Genomic DNA, 22,456 nt, shown 5'->3' with positions numbered 1-22,456 from the left:
CCCAGGATAGAAAAGCATGGAGAGCTGCATCAAACAAGTCTCCGGACTGAAGACGACAACTAAACATTCTGCATTTGAAGTCATCACTAAAAAACTACTACGAAAATCTGACCGGCAAGACTGTTTGGGATGTGTGTCAATATAGCCAACTCTATGTTTTGAATTTTTTCCTACCTGTGACAAGAGATGGTTGCTAATAGGAACTTTTATGAATCGTGAATCGTATGCAGTATTCTCTTCACCATGAGAATAATATGAATGTAAACATTATGCCATGTCTTCTTTCATGTGTGCTGCTATCTCACTTAAATCCTGTCTGCCTAATGAACTATGAAACTAGAGTGAGACAACAGCAAACACGGAAGAACATACATATCATATCATGTTTATATTTGTATTATTCTTATGCTGAATAGTGATGCAGTCAGAAATGAAGCACGACAACTCACTACATTTTGAAATCTAAGATGACTCTAATTTTTGTGCAGAAGGTAATGTACTGAAGAGGCGTCTGCAAAGATTTTCAAACAGAGAAAATTTTTCGCTAAACTCTCTTTCAGAACATTTTCTATCATGTTGTTGTTGTGGTCTTCAGTCCTGAGACTGGTTTGATGCAGCTCTCCATGCTACTCTATCCTGTGCAAGCTTCTTCATCTCCCAGTACTTGCTGCAACCTACATCCTTCTGAATCTGCTTAGTGTATTCATCTCTTTGTCTTCCTCTACGATTTTTGCCCTCCCCGCTGCCCTCCAATGCTAAATTTATGATCCCTTGATGCCTCAAAACATGTCCTACCAACCGGTCCCTTCTTTTTGTCAAGTTGTGCCACAAACTCCTCTTCTCCCCAATTCTATTCAATACCTCCTCATTAGTTATGTGATCTACCCATCTAATCTTGAGCATTCTTCTGTAGCACCACATTTCGAAAGCTTCTATTCTCTTCTTGTCCAAACTAGTTATTGTCCATCTTTCACTTCCATACATGGCTACACTCCATACAAATACTTTCAGAAACGACTTCCTGACCATTAAATCTATACTCGATGTCAACAAATTTCTCTTCTTCATAAACAATTTCCTTGCCATTGCCAGTCTACATTTTATATCCTCTCTACTTCGACCATCATCAGTTATTTTGCTCCCCAAATAGCAAAATTCCTTTACTTCTTTAAGTGTCTCATTTCCTAATCTAATTCCCTCAGCATCACCCGATTTAATTTGACTACATTCCATTATCCTCGTTTTGCTTTTGCTTATGTTCATCTTATATACTCCATTTAAGACACTGTCCATTCCGTTCAACTGCTCTTCCAAGTCCTTTGCTGTCTCTGACAGAATTTCAATGTTATCGGCGAACCTCAAAGTTTTTATTTCTTCTCCGTGAATTTTAATACCTACTCCAAATTTTTCTTTTGTTTCCTTTACTGCTTGCTCAATATACAGATTGAATAACATCGGTGAGAGGCTACAACCCTGTTTCACTCCCTTCCCAATCACTGCTTCCCTTTCATGTCCCTCGACTCTTATAACTGCAATTTGGTTTCTGTACAAATTGTAAATAGCTTTACGCTCCCTGCATATTACCCCTGCCCCCTTCAGAATTTGAAAGAGAGTATTCCAGTCAACATTGTCAAAAGCTTTCTCTAAGTCTACAAATGCTAGAAACGTAGGTTTGCCTTTTCTTAATCATTCTTCTAAGATAAGTCGTAAGGTTAGTATTACCTCAGGTGTTCCGACATTTCTGCGGAATCCAAACTGATCTTCCGCAAGGTCCATTTCTACTAGTTTTTCCATTCGTCTGTAAAGAATTCGTGTTAGTATTTTGCAGCTGTGACTTATTAAACTAATAGTTCGGTAATTTTCACATCTGTCAACACCTGCTTTCTTTGGGATTGGAATTATTATATTCTTCTTGAAGTCTGAGGGTATTTCGCCTGTCTCACAAATCTTGCTCACCAGATGGTAGAGATTTGTCATGACTGGCTCTCCCGAGGCCATCAGTAGTTCTAATGGAATGTTGTCTACTCCCGGGGCATTGTTTCGACTCAGGTCTTTCAGTGCTCTTTCAAACTCTTCCCGCAGTATTGTATCTCCCATTTCATCTTCATCTGCATCCTCTTCCATTTCCAGTACATCGCCCTTGTATAAACCTTCTATATACTCCTTCCACCTTTGCGCCTTCCCTTCTTTGCTTAGAACTGGGTTTCCATCTGAGCTCTTGATATTCATACAAGTGGCTCTCTTTTCTCCAAAGGTCTCTTTAATTTTCCTGTAGGCAGTATCTATCTTAACCCTAGTGAGGTAGGCCTCTACATCCTTACATTTGTCCTCTAGCCATCCCTGCTTAGCCATTTTGCACTTCCTGTCGATCTCATTTTTTAGACGTTTGTATTCCTTTTTGCCTGCTTCATTTACTGCATTTTTATATTTTCTCCTTTCATCAATTAAATTCAATATTTCTTCTGTTACCCACGGATTTCTATTAGCCCTCGTCTTTTTACCTACTTTATCTTCTGCTGCCTTCACTACTTCATCCCTCAGAGCTACCCATTCTTCTTCTGCTGTATTTCTTTCTTCCATTCCTGTCAATTGTTTCCTTATGCTCTCCCTGAAACTCTCTACAACCTCTACAACCTCTGGTTCTTTCAGTTTATCCAGGTCCCATCTCCTTAAATTAGCACATTTTTGTAGTTTCTTCAGTTTTAATCTACAGTTCATAACCAATAGATTGTGGTCAGAGTCCACATCTGCCCCTGGAAATGTCTTACAATTTAAAACCTGATTCCTAAATCTCTGTCTTACCATTATAAAATCTATCTGATACCTTTTAGTATCTCCAGGATTCTTCCATGTATACAACCTTCTTTTATGACTCTTTATTTCTATCATATGCGGTTTATTATTTGGTTCTTGTTGATCATTCTCAAAGAAAACAGCAGTGTAAGTAATGACAAATAGCAGTCACTTGCCATTGTTTCGCTAATGATACAATTTCTCTTTTTTTTGTAAGCGGCGGTAGTAGTGCGCACAAAAGCAAGCCACGCCGCAAGCGGCGACAGGTCATAAACACTCATTATCAGAATGCAACAAACAAGGCATGGCACAGTACAATAATGCATTTTCTGCTTAGTGTGACGTAAACACCTGTAACAAAGAGAACGGCACTTTTCAGACCAAAGCAAAATAAGCAATCGATTCAAACCAGACGAAGCACATGAAAAGGAAGGGTACCCGTGTAAATACGGATGGAGCACTTGACACACAGCAGTGGCTACCTGGTAAAGCTTAACTGCTAAGCTTAAGACTCGAAGCAAACTACTGTAGCTCTATCTTCATCCATTCGACCTAAATTGTGTCTGATGTTACAATGGACCAACTTTATTTCGATTTGGAGGTGTGGTCTAAAACTTTTCTCTCCCCTTGAATTTTGAGCCTCAAATTTCAGGTGCGGCTTAGATTTGGGAAATTTTTTTTCCTTGATTTCTAGTCTCATTTTTCAGGTGTGGCTTAGATTCGAGTGCGGCTTAGATTCGAGTAAATACGGTAGTGGATGTGCCAATTTGTATAATGAAGAGAAGCTTCCACCCAGCAGAGTGTTATACCAGAATAGGTTGCATAACTATCATTTGCTGTGTACGAGATTGTGAAGAATGACTCGACAAAAATCTGTCTTCTTGTAGGTGTACCTCCACCTCTCTGTTGGCCCGCTCCTATTAAACTAAACAACAATACACAGAGCAAACATGTCAGAAAATGTGCAATGGAACTGATTTATGGAACTATCAACCCCTTATCACTCGCCACCATACATAGTGGTAATCTAGATGAATTCAAACACAGTGAAGTATGTAGAATAGAGTGACTTTTCATATGTAGTGAACATGGATTCCAAAAACAGTCCTCTTGTAAAGCCTACGTTACACTCTTCCTACATACTATGTATGGAAGCAGCCAGGTATATTCAGTGTCCTTAGATATCCCTAAAGCGTGTTATTTGGTACCACACAGGTGACTAATGAAGAAACTGTGTTTACGTGGGATGTCTGGCCAGGTCTTCACAGGTGGATCAGAACATGATATGTTTGGTGGAGAGATACAGAAATAATTTCAGATGTGCCTTCTTGCTGTGACATGGCTCTCTGTTAGGATGGATTATACAGTAAAAATTTTAGCACTATCCACTTGGATATAAACAAAATAATGATTTGGTTCATTTGCTAGCTTAAAGCTTTTAATGTACCAAACAAAAAAGTATGGTATGGTATGGTATTGTATGGTATTATTATGGGATATGAGTCCTATCTAGAGCTTCTTGTGTTGTACTAATATGCAGGAGTACCAGTGGGTGGGGATATAAAGTGGAATGAGTAATAGGCTCAGTTGAGGTAAAACAGGCTTTGATTTATTGTAAGAGTTAGAAAATCATATTTGTGTACAAAAGAGACTGAATTTAGAACTTTTGTCTGACGAGTGCTTGGTGTCTGTATCGGCTTTGTGTAACAACTGGGGGTCGTATATTGTATGCAAAGAAAGGTAGTACAAATTCTTATAACTGTGCATGTGTCATGGGCAGTCTAAATGGAAATGGAGAAATCCTGAATAACACAAGCTTTAAAAAATATATATCAAATACTTTGCAAATATGTGTTTACGAAATTCTAAGAACTGATTGTCTGGATTGAAGTGTTTTACATTCATAAGCACTTGCAGAGAGCATAATGACTAAAGTAAATTGACAACTATTTTTTCAAATGACTGATCCTTCTTTTTAAATTTTGCTTCCATAGATTGTAATGTACCGTTGTACATCATCATCATCTAACTTTACTGTATTAGTTCTTTGGTGCATGTGATATGGTATGAAATAGTGTTTCTACTTTAGTGGTAATGTAGAATCTTATACTAATCTTTCAGTTTTCACTGCAAAAAGTGTCACATTTGAATTAGACATTTCTTGCATTGGATGTAGGTTTACTCATTTTGCACCAAATTCAGTTTGATTAGAACATTTTTTAAATATTTCATGGTGTCCTTAAATTCCACTACAAATAAAGGGACACTGTTGTGCACAAATTGTCTGTTTTGTCATTTCATATACGGAATATAGTGCAGAAGAAGACATAGTAAAATTCTTTAAAAATTTGATAAAACTGTGGAAACTCCAGATTGCAGTATCAACACTATAAGGAAAAGATTGACTGCTACTTACAGCAAAGACAGCATTGCTACTTACTGCAGAGGCAGCATGATAGGTTGCAGGCAGGCATAACTAAAAGACACTTCCACATTTGCTTTTGGCCACAGCCTAAATGGAGTACTCTATGGCATTGGCCCCTCACCTAGCTTGCATTTATCATGAATCTCTCACCCAGCACAAAGTCTGAAGTGACTGGAAAAATTGCTGGTAATTCTAGTATATAAGAAATGTAAAAGAATGGACCTTCAAAATTACAGATGAGTATCTTTGACTTCTGTTTGCTGCAGAATCCTTGAACATACTCTCAGTTTGAATGTAATAAACTTCCAGAAAACTAAGAAGCTTAATCCATGAGTCATCTTGGTTGTAGAAAATACCGTTTGTGCGAAGCTCAGCTTGCGTTTTTCTCTTTACTGAGAACTATGGATAAAGGGCAACAGACAGATTCGATATTTCTAGATTTACGGAAAGCATTTGACACAGTGCCCCATTGCAGGCTGTTAACGAAGTATTAACATATGTAATAAGTTCACAAGTATTCGAGTGGCTTGAAGATTTCGTAGGTAATAGAGCACAGGATGTTGTCCCTGAAGGCAAGCATTCATCAGAGACAAGGGTATCGTCAGGAGCGCCCCAGAGAAGTGTGATAGGACTGCTGTTGTTCTGTAAATACAAATATAATAAATGATTTGGCAGAGGGGGTGGGCAGCAATCTACTGTTTGCTGATGATGCTGTGGTGTATGGTAAGATGTCAAAGTAGGAAGACTTGGACCAAATTTACAGTTGGTGTGATGAATGGCAGCTAGCCCTAAATGTGGAAAAATATAAGTTAATGCGGATGAGTAGGAAGAACAAACCTGTAACGTTCAGATACAGTATTAGTAGTCTTCTGCCTGACACAGTCAAGTCGTTTAAATATCTGGGCGTAATTTTGCGAAACTGTATGAGTTGTAACAAGAATGTGAAAACTGTGGTAGGGAAGGTGAATGGTCGACTTTGGTTTATTGGGAGAATTTTAGAAAGAGTTGATCAGCTGTAAAGGAGGCCACATATAAGAAACTGGTGTGACCTATTCTTGGGTACTGCTAGAGTATTTGGGATCCATACCGGATCCGATCAAAGGAAGACAGCGAAGCAATTCAGAGGCAGGCTACTAGATTTATTACTGACAGGCGTGAACAACACACAAGTGTTACGAAGGTGCTTCAGAACTCAAATGAAAGGTGACATTCTTTCTGAGAAACACTATTGACAAAATTTAGAGAACTGACATTTGAAGCGGATTGGCGAATGATTCTACTGCCCCCAACAAACACCATGTGCAAGGACCTCGAAGACAAGATATGAGGGCATACAGACAGTAGTTTATCCCTTGCTCTGTTTGAGAGTGGAACAAGAGGGGAAATGACAAATAGTTGTACAGGGTTTCCTACACCTTGCACTAAAAGGTGGCTTGTGGAGTATTGATGTAGATGTAGAAGCTGCCAGAGATGGCGCCCATGTGTGCAAGAGACGTGCTTCTTTGTTTGAATGTGTGTGTGGTAATCCCCCCCCCCCCTCAGCGAAGGCTGTGCCCGAAAGCTAATGTGTCTGCAACTTAACGTGTCATCTTTGTGGTAGTATCAATGCATCTTTTTCCTTATACTGTTAAAATTTAATGAAAGTATTTCATATCACTGTAAGTAAACTGTATAAAGCGTATAATGTACATATTATGTTTATAGCTACATCTACATGACTACTCTGCAATTCACATTTAAGTGCTTGGCAGAGGGTTCATCGAACCACAATAATACTATCTCTCTACTATTCCACTCCCTAACAGCGCGCGGGAAAAACGAACACCTAAACCTTTCTGTTTGAGCTCTGATTTCTCTTATTTTATTTTGATGATCATTCCTACCTATGTAGGTTGGGCTCAACAAAATATTTTCGCAAAATTGGTGACTGAAATTTCGTAAAAAGATCTCGCTGTGACGAAAAACGTCTTTGCTGTAATGACTTCCATCCCAATTCGCGTATCATATCTGCCACACTCTCTCCTCTATTATTTGATAATACAAAACAAGCTGCCCTTTTTTGCACCCTTTCGATGTCCTCCGTCAATCCCACCTGGTAAGGATCCCACACCACGCAGCAATATTCTAACAGAGGACGAACGAGTGTAGTGTAAGCTGTCTCTTTAGTGGACTTGTTGCATCTTCTAAGTGTCCTGCCAATGAAAGGCAACCTTTGGCTCGCCTTCCCCACAATATTATCTATGTGGTCTTTCCAACTGAAGTTGTTCGTATTTTTAACACCCAGGTACTTAGTTGAATTGACAGCATTGAGAATTGTACTATTTATCGAGTAATCGAATTCCAATGGATTTCTTTTGGAACTCGTGTGGATCACCTCACTCTTTTCGTTATTTGGCGTCAACTGCCACCTGCCACACCATACAGCAATCTTTTCTAAATCGCTGCAACTGATACTGGTCTTCGGATGACCTTACTAGACGGCAAATTACAGCATCATCTGCGAACAACCTAAGCGAACTGCTCAGATTGTCACCCAGGTCATTTATATAGATGAGGAACAGCATAGGTCCCAGGACGCTTCTCTGGGGACACCTGATATCACTTCAGTTTTACTCGGTGATTTGCCGTCTATTACTACGAACTGCGACCTTCCTCACAGGAAATCACGAATCCAGTCGCACAACTGAGACGATACCCCATAGGCTCGCAGCTGGATTAAAAGTCGCTTGTGAGGAACGGTGTCAAAAGCTTTCCGGAAATCTAGAAATACGGAATCAACTTCAGATCCCCTGACTATAGCGGCCATTACTTCGTGTGAATAAAGAGCTAGCTGCGTTGCACAAGAGCGATGTTTTCTGAAGCCATGCTGATTACGTATCAATAGATCGTTCCCTTCGAGGTGATTCATAATGTTTGAATACGGTATATGCTCCAAAACCCTACTGCAAACCGGCGTCAATGATATAGGTGTGTAGTTAGATGGATTACTCCTACTACCCTTCTTAAACACTGGTGCGACCTGCGCAATTTTCCAATCTGTAGGTACAGATCTATCGGTGAGCAAGCGGTTGTATATGAGTGCTAAGTAGGGAGCTATTGTATCAGTGTAATCTTAGAGGAACCTAATCGGTATACAATCTGGACCTGAAGACTTGCCCGTATCAAGCGATTTGAATTGCTTCGCAACCCCTAAGGTATCTACTTCTAAGAAACTCATGCTAGCAGATGTTCATGTTTCAAATTCTGGAATATTCCATTCGTCTTCCCTGTTGAAGGAATTTCGGAAAATTGCGTTCAATAACTCCGCTTTAGCGGCACAGTCGTCGGTAACAGTACCATCGGCACTGCGCAGCGAAGGTATTGACTGCGTCTTGCCGCTTATGTACTTTACATACGACCAGAATTTCTTCGGATTTTCTACCAAATTCCAAGGCAATGTTTCGTTGTGGAACCTGTTAAAGGCATCTCTCATCGAAGTCCGTGCCAAATTTCACGCGTCTTTAAATTTTAGCCAGTCTTCGGGATTTCGTGTTCTTCTGAACTTCGCATGCCTGTGCAACAGCGTTCGGACCTGTTTTGTGTACCACGGGGGATCCGTTCCATCTCTTACCAATTTATGAGGTATGAATCTCTCAATTGCTGTTGCTACTATATCTTTGAATTTGAGCCACATCTCGTCTACATCTGCATAGTCAGTTCGGAAGGAATGGAGATTGTCTTTTAGGAAGGCTTCTAGTGACAATTTATCTGCTTTTTTACATAAAATTATTTTGCGTTGTTTTCTGACGGATTTGGAAGAAACGGTATTGAAACTAGCTACAACGACCTTGTGATCACTAATCCCTGTATCAGTCATGATGCTCTCTATCAGCTCTGGATTGTTTGTGGCTAAGAGGTCAAGTGTGTTTTAGCAACCATTTACAATTTTAGTGGGTTCGTGGACTAACTGCTCGAAATAATTTTCGGAGAAAGCATTTAGGACAATCTCGGAAAATGTTTTCTGCCTACCACCGGTTTTGAACAAGTATTTTTGCCAACATACCGAGGGTAGGTTGAAGTCCCCACCAACTATAACCATATGAGTGGGGTATTTATTTGTTACGAGACTCAAACTTTCTCTGAACTGTTCCGCAACTGTATCATCGGAGTCTGGGGGTCGGTAGAAGGGGCCAATTATTAACTTAGTTCGGCTGTTAAGTATAACCTCCACCCATACCAATTCGCAAGGAGTATCTACTTCGACTTCACTACAAGATAAACCACTACTGACAGAGACAAACACTCCACCACCAATTCTGCCTAATCTATCTTTCCTGAACACCGTCCGAGACTTCGTAAAAATTTCTGCAGAACTTATTTCAGGCTTTAGTCAGCTTTCTGTACCTATAACAATATCAGCTTCTGTGCTTTCTATTAGTGCTTGAAGCTCAGGGACTTTTCCAGCACAACTACAACAATTTACAACTATAATTCCGAGTGTTCCTTGATCCAAGCACGTCCTGTATTTACCATGCACCCTTTGACATTACAGCCCACCCCGTACTTTCCCGAGGCCTTCTAATCTAAAAAACCGCCCAGTCCACGCCACACAGCCTCCGCTACCCATGTAGCTGCCAGCTGAGTGTAGTGAACTCCTGACCTGTTCAGCAGAACCCGAAACCCCACCACCCTATGGCGCAAGTCAAGGAATCTGCAGCCAACACGGTCGCAAAACCGTCTGAGCCTCTGATTCAGACCCTCCACCCGGCTCTGCATCAAAGGTCCGCAGTCGGTTCTGTCGACAATGCTGCAGATGGTGAGCATTGCCTTCATCTCGTAAGCAAGACCGGCAGCTTTCACCAAATCAGATAGCTGCTGGAATCTAGAGAGAATTTCCTCTGATCCAAAGCGACACACGTCATTAGTGCCGACATGTGCCACCACCTGCAGCTGGCTGCACCCTGTGCTCTTCATGGCATCCGGAAGGACCTTTTCCACATCAGGAATGACTCCTCCCGGAATGCACATGGAGTGCACACTGGATTTCTTCCCCTCCTTAGCCGCCATATCCCTAAGGGGCCCCATTACGTGCCTAACATTGGAGCTCCCAACTTCCAATAAGCCCACCCTCTGCGATTGCCCGGACCTTGAAGGCTGAGAATGATCCTCTGAAACAGGGCAGGCAGCTGCATCTTGCTCAGCCAGAGACAGTGCCTGAAACCTGTTTCCCCGTGATACCCAAGTCCGGCTCCCCACAGTGGTGCCCCTTGGCAACAGCCTCAAGCTGCGCGACCGAAGTCAGCATCACTTGCAGCTGTGAGCGAAGGGATGCCAACTCAGCCCTCATTTGAACACAGCAATCGCAGTCCCTGTCGATTCTAATCGATGTTGAACAACAGTTACAGAAACACGAGTCCGTGCCTAGATAACGCAAGCGAAACACGCAAGGTATGTATCAACTAACCTGTACAAATGCCTAAAGACTGCGCTACAATCTGCCTGAATTTACGATTACAGTAACTAAAACTCGAAATTACACCTCCTATACGTAACTCACATGCAATTTAAGTAAGAATCTACCAAGTAAACACTAAAGCGCGATGCTACAACCCTCAAATACTATAATACGCCCGAAATATATGAATTAAACAATGCAAGTACCCAAAAACACGCAAAGAAATTAAGAATTAAACTATGTAACAAATGAGTGAGCTAGGAGTATACGACTTGCTGCTGCAGCTGCTTATCCAACGGTGGCAGGGAACACATGTAATATGTGAATGCATTCTCAAATGGTTCCAATTTGGCTTTGCGTGCCATCAGAATGTGAGCCTGTTGCATAAATTTGGCCTATAGTGAACAACTTTGTGCCCAAGTTGAAGCATCTGTCAGTTTCATCTGGTGCCTATACTGTGCTTTGTATTTAATTGCTAAGAAGTCTCAGAAATAAATAAACACTTACTTTTGTTCATATTTGCAAGTAACTTTTAGGTATGAAATTGTCAACCAAAGCATGACTTCCTGATAGCAATAAACAAATCTTCCTTATGTGCTATCGCTGTAAACTCATGTCACCGTGGGATTCTTATTTTCTCAGCATGTTTGATCAAAGTATGTAAGGACACTGTTGACTTCTGATGTACCGTTTCTTGTTTGCTGTGTGGCTTGAGCAGAACAGATCATGCTAATAATGATGGAAATATGTTTCTGTCAGCTGATGTGACTATCAGTATGAAGTAAATGAGTATTTTATTTTTCATAGGATCTGCTAATGAATAAAGATGACTACTTGCGCCCATTGCGGGCATTGCTGAGGGAAATGGTACGAGTTATACGCCATGAAATCAATTTGTCTGCTCTTTGTCGTGGGCTGATGGCTGATCGAAAAGAAAATACACAGGCCTTTCGTGAATTTGAACATAAGGTAAGTGTTAAATGAAATATTATGAGTGCTTTGTTTGTTGTTTTGTTTTATATTGTAAAGGAGCACAATATTTGAATGGAATGGGGTCTTGGCCACTTGCTCCCTTCCCTAAGTTGACAGCTTTTTTTGTTGACCATAGAGAAATAAGCTCCACACAGAATAATTTGTTTTAAACTCTTTCTCCTTTCTCAACAATGTCCGAAGATAATAAAAGTCCCACATAGTTGGATTAGAGCAGTGGTTCCTGACTTGGTGTAGTTACCCCGAAGGGTAAAATGAAATTTTGTAAGGGGTACGAACAAAAAGGTTTAATTGTGTTTTGTTCACAAAACCAAATTATTTTTAAAAGATCATTACTGTTATCACCATTTTATATGACTGTGGAAATAATTACGTAAAATACTATTCCCCCCCCCCTCCCCCCAGATACTAGCGTTAACATATGACACACTGCTGTGGACATTACAGAAAATGAAAGGAGTGTATGGAAGTTTTCCTCACACACACACACACACACACACGTTGTACTTTGAATTGTGCATCCATGACAGTAAAATTTATTTTAAATATCTCGTGAAAATGCCTTCTCCAAATTGTAGGTGGTTCCCTTAATAGAACAGAAATTTATTTCATTATTTGCTTTGCAATAGTAAATCAACTAATTGCAGTACAACACAACAGTAACTATGAAATGGTTGTTACACTGCAGTAGGGCCTACACACTATTATTATTATTTTCGATTATTCCCATTTAAGAGAGCGTTTGAACTTGAATTCCTTTCTGATGATTGTTTATGTTTTTTCTGAGCCCAAATTTTCTTCATGTGTTCACTGGGTTGTTTCTTTCGCTCTGCTGTCCATTTGCATCCTGGTCTCTTCTGTGTTGTGGTGTCAAATTTATGTTTTTTGATGATGTTCCTGAATTCAGTCCTGTTTTCTGCATCGTTTACTGTTATGTGTGCTTGTCTGAGGTCCTCTTCAACTTCTTTTATCCATTTTGTTTTTCCCCCGCCTGAGTTGATGACTTTAAGAATTCGCTTTGAAATTCTGTTTTCATTCATCCTGTGGATATGTCCATAGAACTGCATTGTTCTTTTCCTTATTGTATCCGTAATCTTGTCTGTGTATTTATATAATTCTGATGTTGGTCTCTTCTTCCAGATTCCTTGCTCTTGTATCAGGCCAAAAATTTTCCTGAAAATTTTCCTTTCTTGTTTCTCTATTTCTTTGATTTTAGTTTGCCCACCTATTTGTGTTGTTTCAGATGCATACAGTGCCTCCAGAAGTATGACAGTGTTGTAGTGCCTCGATTTTGCGTTAATCCTTCTGGACTTTTTGTTATAATAGTTCCACGTGAGTTTATATGCTTTATGTAGTTTTTTTTATTCTTTCCTCATTGGCCTTTAGGTTGATCCCTGCTAGCTGGATGATTTCTCCCAGGTACTTAAAATGTGGTGCTTGTATGATTTTCCCATGGGTTGTCGCAATAGGCAATTTGTCTTGTGGCACTCTTTCTATGTACTGGGTTTTCTCATATGAGATTTGCAGGCCAGTTCTTTGTGCAATTTCGTGCAACTTCTCTATGGCGTTAGTGGCTTCTTTTCTATTATTTGTGAGGATTGCAAGGTCATCCGCAAAAGCTAAACACTTCACATTGAATCTATTATCTTTTCTAATGCGAATTTGGATTCCTTTGACTTCTTTATCCCATGTCCTGGTAATTTTTTCAAGAATGATATTAAAGAGTAATAGTGAAAGTCCGTCACCCTGTCGCACTCCAGTTTGGATTTCATATGGTTCCAAGATATCCCCTATAAATTTAACCTTGGAGACTGTGTCAGTTAATGTTTCTCGAATGATTGCTCTTGTATTTCTGTCAATGCTGAATTCTTCCAGCGTCTTGCAGAGCGCTACTCTGTCTATTGAGTCGTAAGCCTTTTTAAAATCTACAAAAGTAACCACTGTGATTCGAGTGTTTCTCATCTGGAGAATCATTTTCAGATTCCAGGTCTGTTCTGTGCATGATCGTCCCTTGTGAAAACCAGCCTGGTATTCTATTTCTGGGTCAGCTTGTTCTTCTAACCTATTCATGAGAACTTTTGATAGGATTTTATATGTGACCGGTACGAGTGAGATACCCCTGTAATTATTATTATTATTATTATTATTATTAATATTATTATTATTATTAATATTGATATTTATGTTTATATTAAAAGAAAAACACTTCCTAATGTTCTGAGAAATTATACTTATTTGCTCACGAATCGGCTTTTGGTTTTTCAGACCATCTTCAGGGCTGGTTCGTAACCATATGAATATAACTTTGCAGAACATTACGAAGTGTTATCATCTTAATACTATTGTAGTGTTCTGCCAAGCATTGATGGAAAATTCAGTTGTTGGTATTATTATTATTTCTTTCCTTTCTCAGACGTTATGTCTGGTCAGAAATGGAAAGTGACGCGTTCCTTTATCAAGCGTGGCTTCCATTTAACTGTACGGCATATGTTATATTGCATTTAGGAACTTTCGGGTAATTGAACATGTATCAATAATTACGGATTTCTGTAGTTGTATATATAAGTTTGGATGTAGCTGTATTGCATTGATGTACTGGTGGATATTGTGTGGTATGACTCCTGTAGTTGATAGTATAATTGGTATAATGTCAACTTTTTTCCTGATGCCACATATCCTTGACTTCCTCAGCCAGTTGGATGTATTTTTCAATTTTTTCTCCTGTTTTCTTTTGTATATTTGTTGTATTGGGTATGGAATTTCGATTAGTTGTGTTAATTTCTACTTTTTATTGGTGAGTATGATGTCAGGTTTGTTATGTGGTGTTGTTTTATCTGTTATAATGGTTCTGTTCCAGTATAATTTGTATTCATCATCCTCCAGTACATTTTGTGGTGCATACTTGTATGTGGGAACGTGTTGTTTTATAAGTTTATGTTGTAAGGCAAGCTGTTGATGTATTATTTTTGCTACATTGTCATGTCTTCTGGGTATTCTGTATTTGCTAGTATTGTACATCCACTTGTGATGTGATCTACTGTTTCTATTTGTTGTTTGAAAAGTCTGCATTTATTTGTTGTGGTATTGGGATCTTTAATAATATGCTTGTTGTAATATCTGGTGTTTATTGTTTGATCCTGTATTGCAATTGTGAATCCTTCCGTCTCACTGTATATATTGCCTTTTCTTAGCCATGTGTTGGATGCGTCTTGATCGATGTGTGGCTGTGTTAGATGATACTGGTGCTTGCCATGTAGTGTTTCCTTTTCCAATTTACTTTCTTTGTATCTGTTGATGTTATGTGATCTAAAGGGTTGTAGAAGTGGTTATGAAATTGCAGTGGTGTAACTGATGTATTTATATGAGTGATTGCTTTGTGTATTTTGCTAGTTTCTGCTATTTCTAGAAAGAATTTTCTTAAATTGTCTACCTGTCCATAATGTAGGTTTTTTATGTCGATAAATCCCCTTCCTCCTTCCTTTCTGCTTAATGTGAATCTTTCTGTTGCTGAATGTATGTGATGTATTCTATATTTGTGGCATTGTGATCGTGTAAGTGTATTGAGTGCTTCTAGGTCTGTATTACTCCATTTCACTACTCCAAATGAGTAGGTCAATATTGGTATAGCATAAGTATTTATAGCTTTTGTTTTGTTTCTTGCTGTCAATTCTGTTTTCAGTATTATTTTTAGTCTTTGTCTATATCTTTCTTTTAGTTCTTCTTTAATATTTGTATTATCTATTCCTATTTTTTGTCTGTATCCTAGATATTTATAGGCATCTGTTTTTTCCATCGCTTCTATGCAGTCGCTGTGGTTATCCAATATGCAATCTTCTTGTTTAGTGTGTCTTCCCTTGCCTATGCTATTTTTCTTACATTTGTCTGTTCCAAAAGCCATATTTATATCATTGCTGAATACTTCTGTTATCTTTAGTAATTGGTTGAGTTGTTGATTTGTTGCTGCCAGTAGTTTTAGATCATCCATGTATAGCAAATGTGTGATTTTGTGTGGGTATGTTCCAGTAATATTGCATCCATAATTTGTATTATTTAGCATGTTGGATAGTGGGTTCAGAGCAAGGCAGAACCAGAAAGGACTTAATGAGTCTCCTTGGTATATTCCACGCATAATCTGTATTGGCTGTGATGTGATATTATTTGAATTTGTTTGGATATTAAGTGTGGTTTTCCAATTTGTCATTACTATGTTTAGGAACTGTATCAATTTAGGATCTACTTTGTATATTTCCAATATTTGTAGTAACCATTATTATTATTATTATTATTATTATTATTATTATTATTATTATTATTATCAAATGCCCCCATTGGAGAACCATAAGCAGGTGATTTTCAATCTTTAATAGGATTCTTATTATTATTCATAGGATTCTTATTATTTTCCCAACATATTTTCTCTCTTCGGTCCACGTTGGTTTATAAGGTTTTGGTTCTGTTTTTGGAGTAAACTTCCACTTATCAATTTTACTTCTGAGTGTAACCCTGTTTGACATATTTGTTATGTCAGTTTCAACTTTTGTCAAATCCTTCTTAGCTTTAGTGATGTCACATAGTCCAATAGATGTTTAGTTAGTATGTCCAGATAATCTGTCTAGGTGTCCATAAAACTTCATTCATCTCGTTCTGGTGTTAATTTTTATGTTTGACTCTTTTTCTAATGTCACCAATGGTTCGCAGTCTGTATACATCTGGTGTATTTTGGTCCCAGAATTTTTCTAGTAGTCTTTCTCTCTACTTTCTTAAGTTCTTGTAAATCTTGTTTTCGATTGATTGAGAATGCTGTAATTGCATATGTGACTGTCGGCTTGATTACTGTGCTGTAGTGACTGATTTTAGTGCCTTTTGACAGGCATTTTTTGTTATAGAAATTTGAAACAAATCCGCACGCTTTCTTGATTTCTGCACTCTGTTGTGTTTTGTTCAAGTCGTGCTGCTTCAATAATTACATCGAGATACATAGTGGTTGATTCTGTTGTTTCGGAATATCTGACTTAGAACACATGAATTAAGTCTTCTCAAAGGAGACTTGCAGGCCATGCAAATACTAAATATTGAATGTTCAGTTTTCCTTGATCTCTTCCTAGTTTGATTGACCTCCAAAAGTTTTGTGATCTCATTTCATTTTCCATACTTTCACTTAGCTTATTATTATTATTGTTAGTGGCAGTGGTCAGGTACAAAGTATTTTCTGACTGAAGTCTTCCAATTTCTGCCATTTTAGAAGTAAGGAAGGAGTCCAGCAATCAAGTGACTTATATAAAACAAGTATAGTGCACACATTTTAACTTTGTTGAATTTAAATGGAAATGCAGGGTGTGGGTTAAACAAAATGGAGAGGAGTGGTTCAGAGAAGCATGTTTTTTGACAAGTGTGTACTGTCATTGTGGATAATTAGCTTTCTTTTTTGCAAAGGAGTTGTAAATAGCATTTGGTGTGCAGTACGTTTCTTTGTCATGGTATTAAAAAAAAAAAAAAGTTGTCAGAAATAAACAGTACCAATTGTGTCACTGAGATTCATTAATTCATGGTTTAATAAAATACCAAAAAAGTTAAATATAATTTATCTTCAGTCGTTTTAAAAATAACTGTTCAAAGGAAATTCTTTTTGATTCTTAAGTTTAGTTAAGTGCTAATGTTTTGGTGGGAGTGGGTTTGGGGGGGGGGGGGGGGGGCTAGCTAATATCTGATTTGCACTTTTTCAGAATTTAATATTAAGAGTATAGTTCGTATCTCCCTTTCCCAAACTAGTTTTGGATCTGTGTCATAAAATAATAATTTGCTTTGAGTTGTCGTGTTGCACATTGAAAGCTCTTGTGTTACTTGGTAAATCATTTGAATATGTTGGATGTTTTTGGGTATCATATCAGACATGATTGTCAAAGTGGTTCTGTAAACTGAGACCAATCATCACCTGATCTGATATACTGATGTGTTGCCCTATCTGTGTACATAAACATCCAACCACCCTCTCATGTTTCTGCGGATGCATTAGTCAGTCTTCATGTTCAGTGGCTGCTGGTGTTTGGAAATGCTGTGGTGCAAATTATCTGTGATGACTTCAATAGGAAGAAGTCTGCATAACAATTTTTATTTTGGCATAATGCATAGTATATTTACATGCATCTATGTATTCAGCAGTGGGTGATTTGTTGATCTGGAGAGCTTGACATTGTGCATTCTGTGTAAGTTTCTATTAAATATATTTCTTCCCACAGTTGCACTGGATTCTATGTACACTTGGTTTTTGAAGTTTTGTGTCTTCTTCAACTGTGACAAGGAGCATTCATGTTTTGCTGGCAAGTTGGAAGACATACTTGATATTATCAATATTGAAAAGGATAGATTGCTGCTCACTGTAAGGATGACTTTTCTATACTGTGTAAACCACGGTGAGGTACATGGCAGAGGGTATGTTCCATTGTACCCGTTATTGGAGTTTCTTCTTGTTTCATTCACATATGGATTGCAGCAAGAATGATTATTTCAATGTCTGTGCATGCAGTAATTATTCTAATCTTAATCTAATGATTCTAATATAATCTAATTGCTCTGCTAATTCTCTGAAATTATTTAAGTTCTTGTGCATGTAGAACTGATGTATGGACGGAGGGCCATGGCACATAGTTCGTTCTGTGGTGACTCATTTGTTTGCAGGAAAGCATGTTTCACGTGGTGATTTCTGTACCCATTATCCTCGAGCAGTTTTTGATTTTGTGACTCTTAGTGGGGGTCTTCATGTTAGGAAAGGAGGAGGCCTCCATGTACAACATACTTCATATTTTGTTTTTCTGTTGTAAACCAGGTGTGAAAGAGCGGACAATACATTTGTAATTTCAGGATTGTCACACGTTCTGGAAATCGGGGAATTTCAAATGTGTTGGCTTTGAAGGGATAAAAAAACACTGAAAAAAATCTCGTTTTTGTCTTAGCAGCATTGCTTGCTGGGCGCAGCTGAGTATGTGCACTGCTTCCCTACTCACTCATTCTTATTGCTTCTTCCCTTCCTACCACTCTCCTCAGCTTTCAGTCAGTGCTGCCACTATTTCTTGCCGCTAGCCTAGCATCTGCTAATGAGAGGCAGGAAGGCGTGAGGAGTGGTTTATTTGGATCTGGCTCTGAGACTGTAGACGCAGCATCCAGAGATGGCGGTCATGTGTGCATGAGTTGTGTCTGAGTGATTATGTGAAAGTGAATGTGCTCTTGTTTTCTGACAAAGGCTATAGCCGAAAATTTAGTTGTGCGAGTGTTATTGTATTTCTATGTGCCTGTCTGTGGCTCAGTGATCATCTTCATGTTGAGTTGCTACCTGTCCTCGTTATTATTGATTCTGAGAGTATTCATGCAAATTACCTGTTACTTGGAATGATCAACATGGTGTATATGACACATGAACAGATGGCCACATGAGTGGACTTCCACGACGGGCCAAAACTGCAGGCCAGTTCTGCAGGTATCTCTAACACATTGGGCGTGCCGATCTGAAGCCCACCGCCTCCCACTGATGTGCAGGAGCTACCCATCGGATCTAGTCTCACCGATCTGCCCACAGTTCGGGTCTGTTTGTGTGTGGCATAATGTGGTGGATTTTCCTTGTGGGCCCAGGACTGCACTGCTCCTCGGCAGGCCGGAGACCATGGGCGATGGATTTCAGGAATTGCGACTGTCTCATTGCAAGTACATAGTACAGTGCGACATTTTATAGACATTTTATTTATTCTAGCACATTTTGGCACTTTGGAAGTAGTTCGTGTATTAGAATATGGACGATAAGAAGAAGAAAATTTTGGCAGTTGCTGGCAGTTTATACACTGTGTACTCATATATTTCTTGAAAGAAAAATCACTAAATACCTATAAAATGAAATGATTGTGTGGCGTTGATAGCCGGGAGGCCCCGTCTGGGGAAGTTCAGCCGCTGAGTTGCAAGTCTTTGTTTAGGTGACGCCACATTGGCTGACTTGCATGTCGGTGCTCATGAAATGGTGATGAGGTCAGCACAACACCCAGTCCATGAGCGGAGAAAATCTCCAACCCAGACAGGAATCGAACACAGACCTGCTGCATGGTAGGCAAACACGTAAGCACTCAACTAAGCAGGGGGAGAGACAATAGACATAAACACAGAGGGTAATAACTGACAATACCAAACATAGTAGAACCAACATTTTACTGGTGGTTACCTCCTATAGTATTGGTTTACACAACTCTTCCCCACCTGATACACTTCTATCAAGAGGCCTACTTTTCCCTGAGGTTGTTTCTGAAATCAATGAAGGTATTTTAAATCTGTCTAGTGACTCCAAGGAAATCCATATTTTTGTCACCAAGTGTGTTTCATTTTATTTTAATAAAGTAACATCAGTGGTCTTAATGAAACACATATACCATTTGGCTTGCTTTCTTCACCTAAATACAGTTCATTACAAAAAGATGTTGATGTTAGTACTTAAGATTTTTGCTCACACATATAGAAATACAGAAGTTCTTACATTTTTTTGTCAATTATCTCTTGAGATCTCAAAATTTGTCAGTGAAAAATGCAAAAACTTGGCTGGAAATCAGGGAATTTCACTTGGGGAAACTTGTGGCAACCCTGATCTTAGTACATCAGATCGACTAATGATTGTAGACGTCAAAATATTTTGCAAGTTTGACACTTGCATCTTGTGTCATACCTGAAAGTTTTTCCTTCCAGATATATGTCAGTCTCACAATTTGATGTGTGTCCCTCTCCTCCACTGCACGTAATGTAACTTGCATTTCTGGCAAAGTCTTAGCCAAATCCTGTTGTGAGCTTACACACAACTGAATCTTCCAGGTGTTTCAGCTGTAATAGTAACCCAAAAGTGTTCAGTTCCAAATAGAAGTATGCCTAATAAGGCGTAATAAAATTTAAGCCAACCTTCAACTATTCAGTGCTCAACTTTTGGCAAAAACTTCGATATTATTTCAGGTAACAAAAATGTAGTGGCTGTGCAATTCTTATTGTACGGTTGAAAGCGGTTTTGGTTTATTAACTGTTTTGTTAATTGGCTAATAATGTGCACTTAAAAACAATATGCAACTTCAATTATTGAAAGTTCAGTTCACATTGTAGACATTACCTTCAAAATTAAATATCTCCTAGCCCCCGACCCATCAATCGTGCCTAGCTTCCATTGCTGCTTGTCAACTTCATATATTAATTGTTGTACTCGATTATTTTGTAGTTCTGTGTAAAACAGCTTCTTAATTCTCTGTTTTAATGTGTATTTACAGAAATCAGAAGTGTCTAGTTTTATTTTGTATAGTTCATTATTGAAGAACAAACTCACTTGGTTAACTAGAGGTATAAGTTGGTCTCTTTGTGGCTGTGATAGATAACACTATTTAGCAACAATGAGTATTGCAACACCATTAAGTCATCTTATAGTTCTAGTCTGTAAAAAAAATATCCTTTTATGTTTTCAGGAGCGGATGTTTGTCTCAGTGGCTGATCTGATTACACTTTGCATCTTTCTGGCAATCTCACCTGCAGTTAAGGAAGCTGCATCACTTCTTGCAAGAGGAGACAAGCGTGAGATACAAGTACTACACGTATGTTACGATAATTCTTTTTGAATATATGTGTGTGTTGTCCATTAATTTTCTGCTGAGTACTGGAAGGAACGTGTTGACAGAGTTAATGTGTCTTCTATTCCTGTTTTACTGATATATTATTGTAACTATATTTATGTCATTTGGATAAATTATACAAACCTTCTAAAAGGTACTGTATATTCCTCTCTATTTTTAGTGTTTTAGATATTTCTTTCTTTGCTCCGGTAAATATTGAAATATGTACACTTTTAGAGAGTCATCAGGTGTCATTTAGATCAAAATTGTTCCTCGCATCATTGGTAGGAACACACAAGTCTGCCCTTTCCTGATACCAGAAAATTATCCGCCGAGCTTAGAGTGGTATACAATAAAACAAAACTCTGACTACTGCTAATTCATTTTGGGATCCTGTTATTAAAGAGTCTGTGGAGATATGCATGGTGTACCTGGACAACGGATATCAGTTGGGCTACTCAAGGAACAATTTTACTTGCATGATTTGCTCACAGCAAAGAGATGCTCAGACTGTACAGAATATATAAAAATTCTTGTAAACAAGGACCTGAGCTAGATAATACTTATTATAGAGCTTACCTAAAATGTAAAAAAATCTACAAAGACAAACTGTCCTTGGCCAAAAAACAGGCATGTGAACATTACATTGAAAGTGCTCCCAACAAATGTAAAGCAGCATGGGATATCATCAACCAATATAATTCGCAAACCCATACACAAGATGCAATGCTGGTTCCAGAAGAAGTAAATAATTACTTTCTAACCTCAGTGAGTGAGCTGAAAAACAAAATCAAGCAAAATGGCACTTGGGCACTAGCTCATCTTGGTGCTGTGCCCCATAGGAGGTAGACTTTCCACTGGAATGTTGTCACCCCAGAGGATATTGTAAAGGCTATGGCAAGGTTCACCAACTCCAAAAGTATGGACTGTTACTGGTTTTCTAACTATGCAATGAAAAAAATAATACACCTTATCTGTCAACCTCTTTCTTTCATTTTTAATATGTGTTTAGAATGTGGAGTTTTCCCAGATGCACTCAAAACTGCTAAAGTGATACCAGTCTTTAAAAAGGGACATAAGCATCTGCCCCAAAACTGTCGACCAGTTTCTATTGTCCCAATTTTCTCTAAAGGTTTTGAATATCTAATGTACCATCAGCTAAATAACTATTTTGGAAAGCATGATCTCCTCTCCAACAGA

The 22,456-nt window shown here is 38.6% G+C and overlaps 1 protein-coding gene across 4 annotated transcripts in view; it reads left to right on the top strand.

Moving 5' to 3' along the window:
- LOC126284091 (integrator complex subunit 1) overlaps window positions 1-22,456 on the top strand; it is a 292,520-nt gene that overhangs the window by 85,788 nt on the left and 184,276 nt on the right. For 2 of the 4 annotated variants that reach the window (XM_049982751.1, XM_049982744.1), the window contains 2 exons: window positions 11,460-11,621; window positions 21,113-21,238. In XM_049982751.1, coding sequence (XP_049838708.1) covers window positions 11,460-11,621; window positions 21,113-21,238 — 288 coding nt within the window. The remainder of the gene's footprint in view (window positions 1-11,459; window positions 11,622-21,112; window positions 21,239-22,456) is intronic. The other 2 variants (XM_049982760.1, XM_049982766.1) reach the window with 1 other exon arrangement.

This window comes from Schistocerca gregaria, chromosome 1, assembly GCF_023897955.1.
Source record: "Schistocerca gregaria isolate iqSchGreg1 chromosome 1, iqSchGreg1.2, whole genome shotgun sequence".
NCBI lineage: Eukaryota > Metazoa > Arthropoda > Insecta > Orthoptera > Acrididae > Schistocerca > Schistocerca gregaria.
This window is presented reverse-complemented; position numbering and strand designations above follow the sequence as displayed.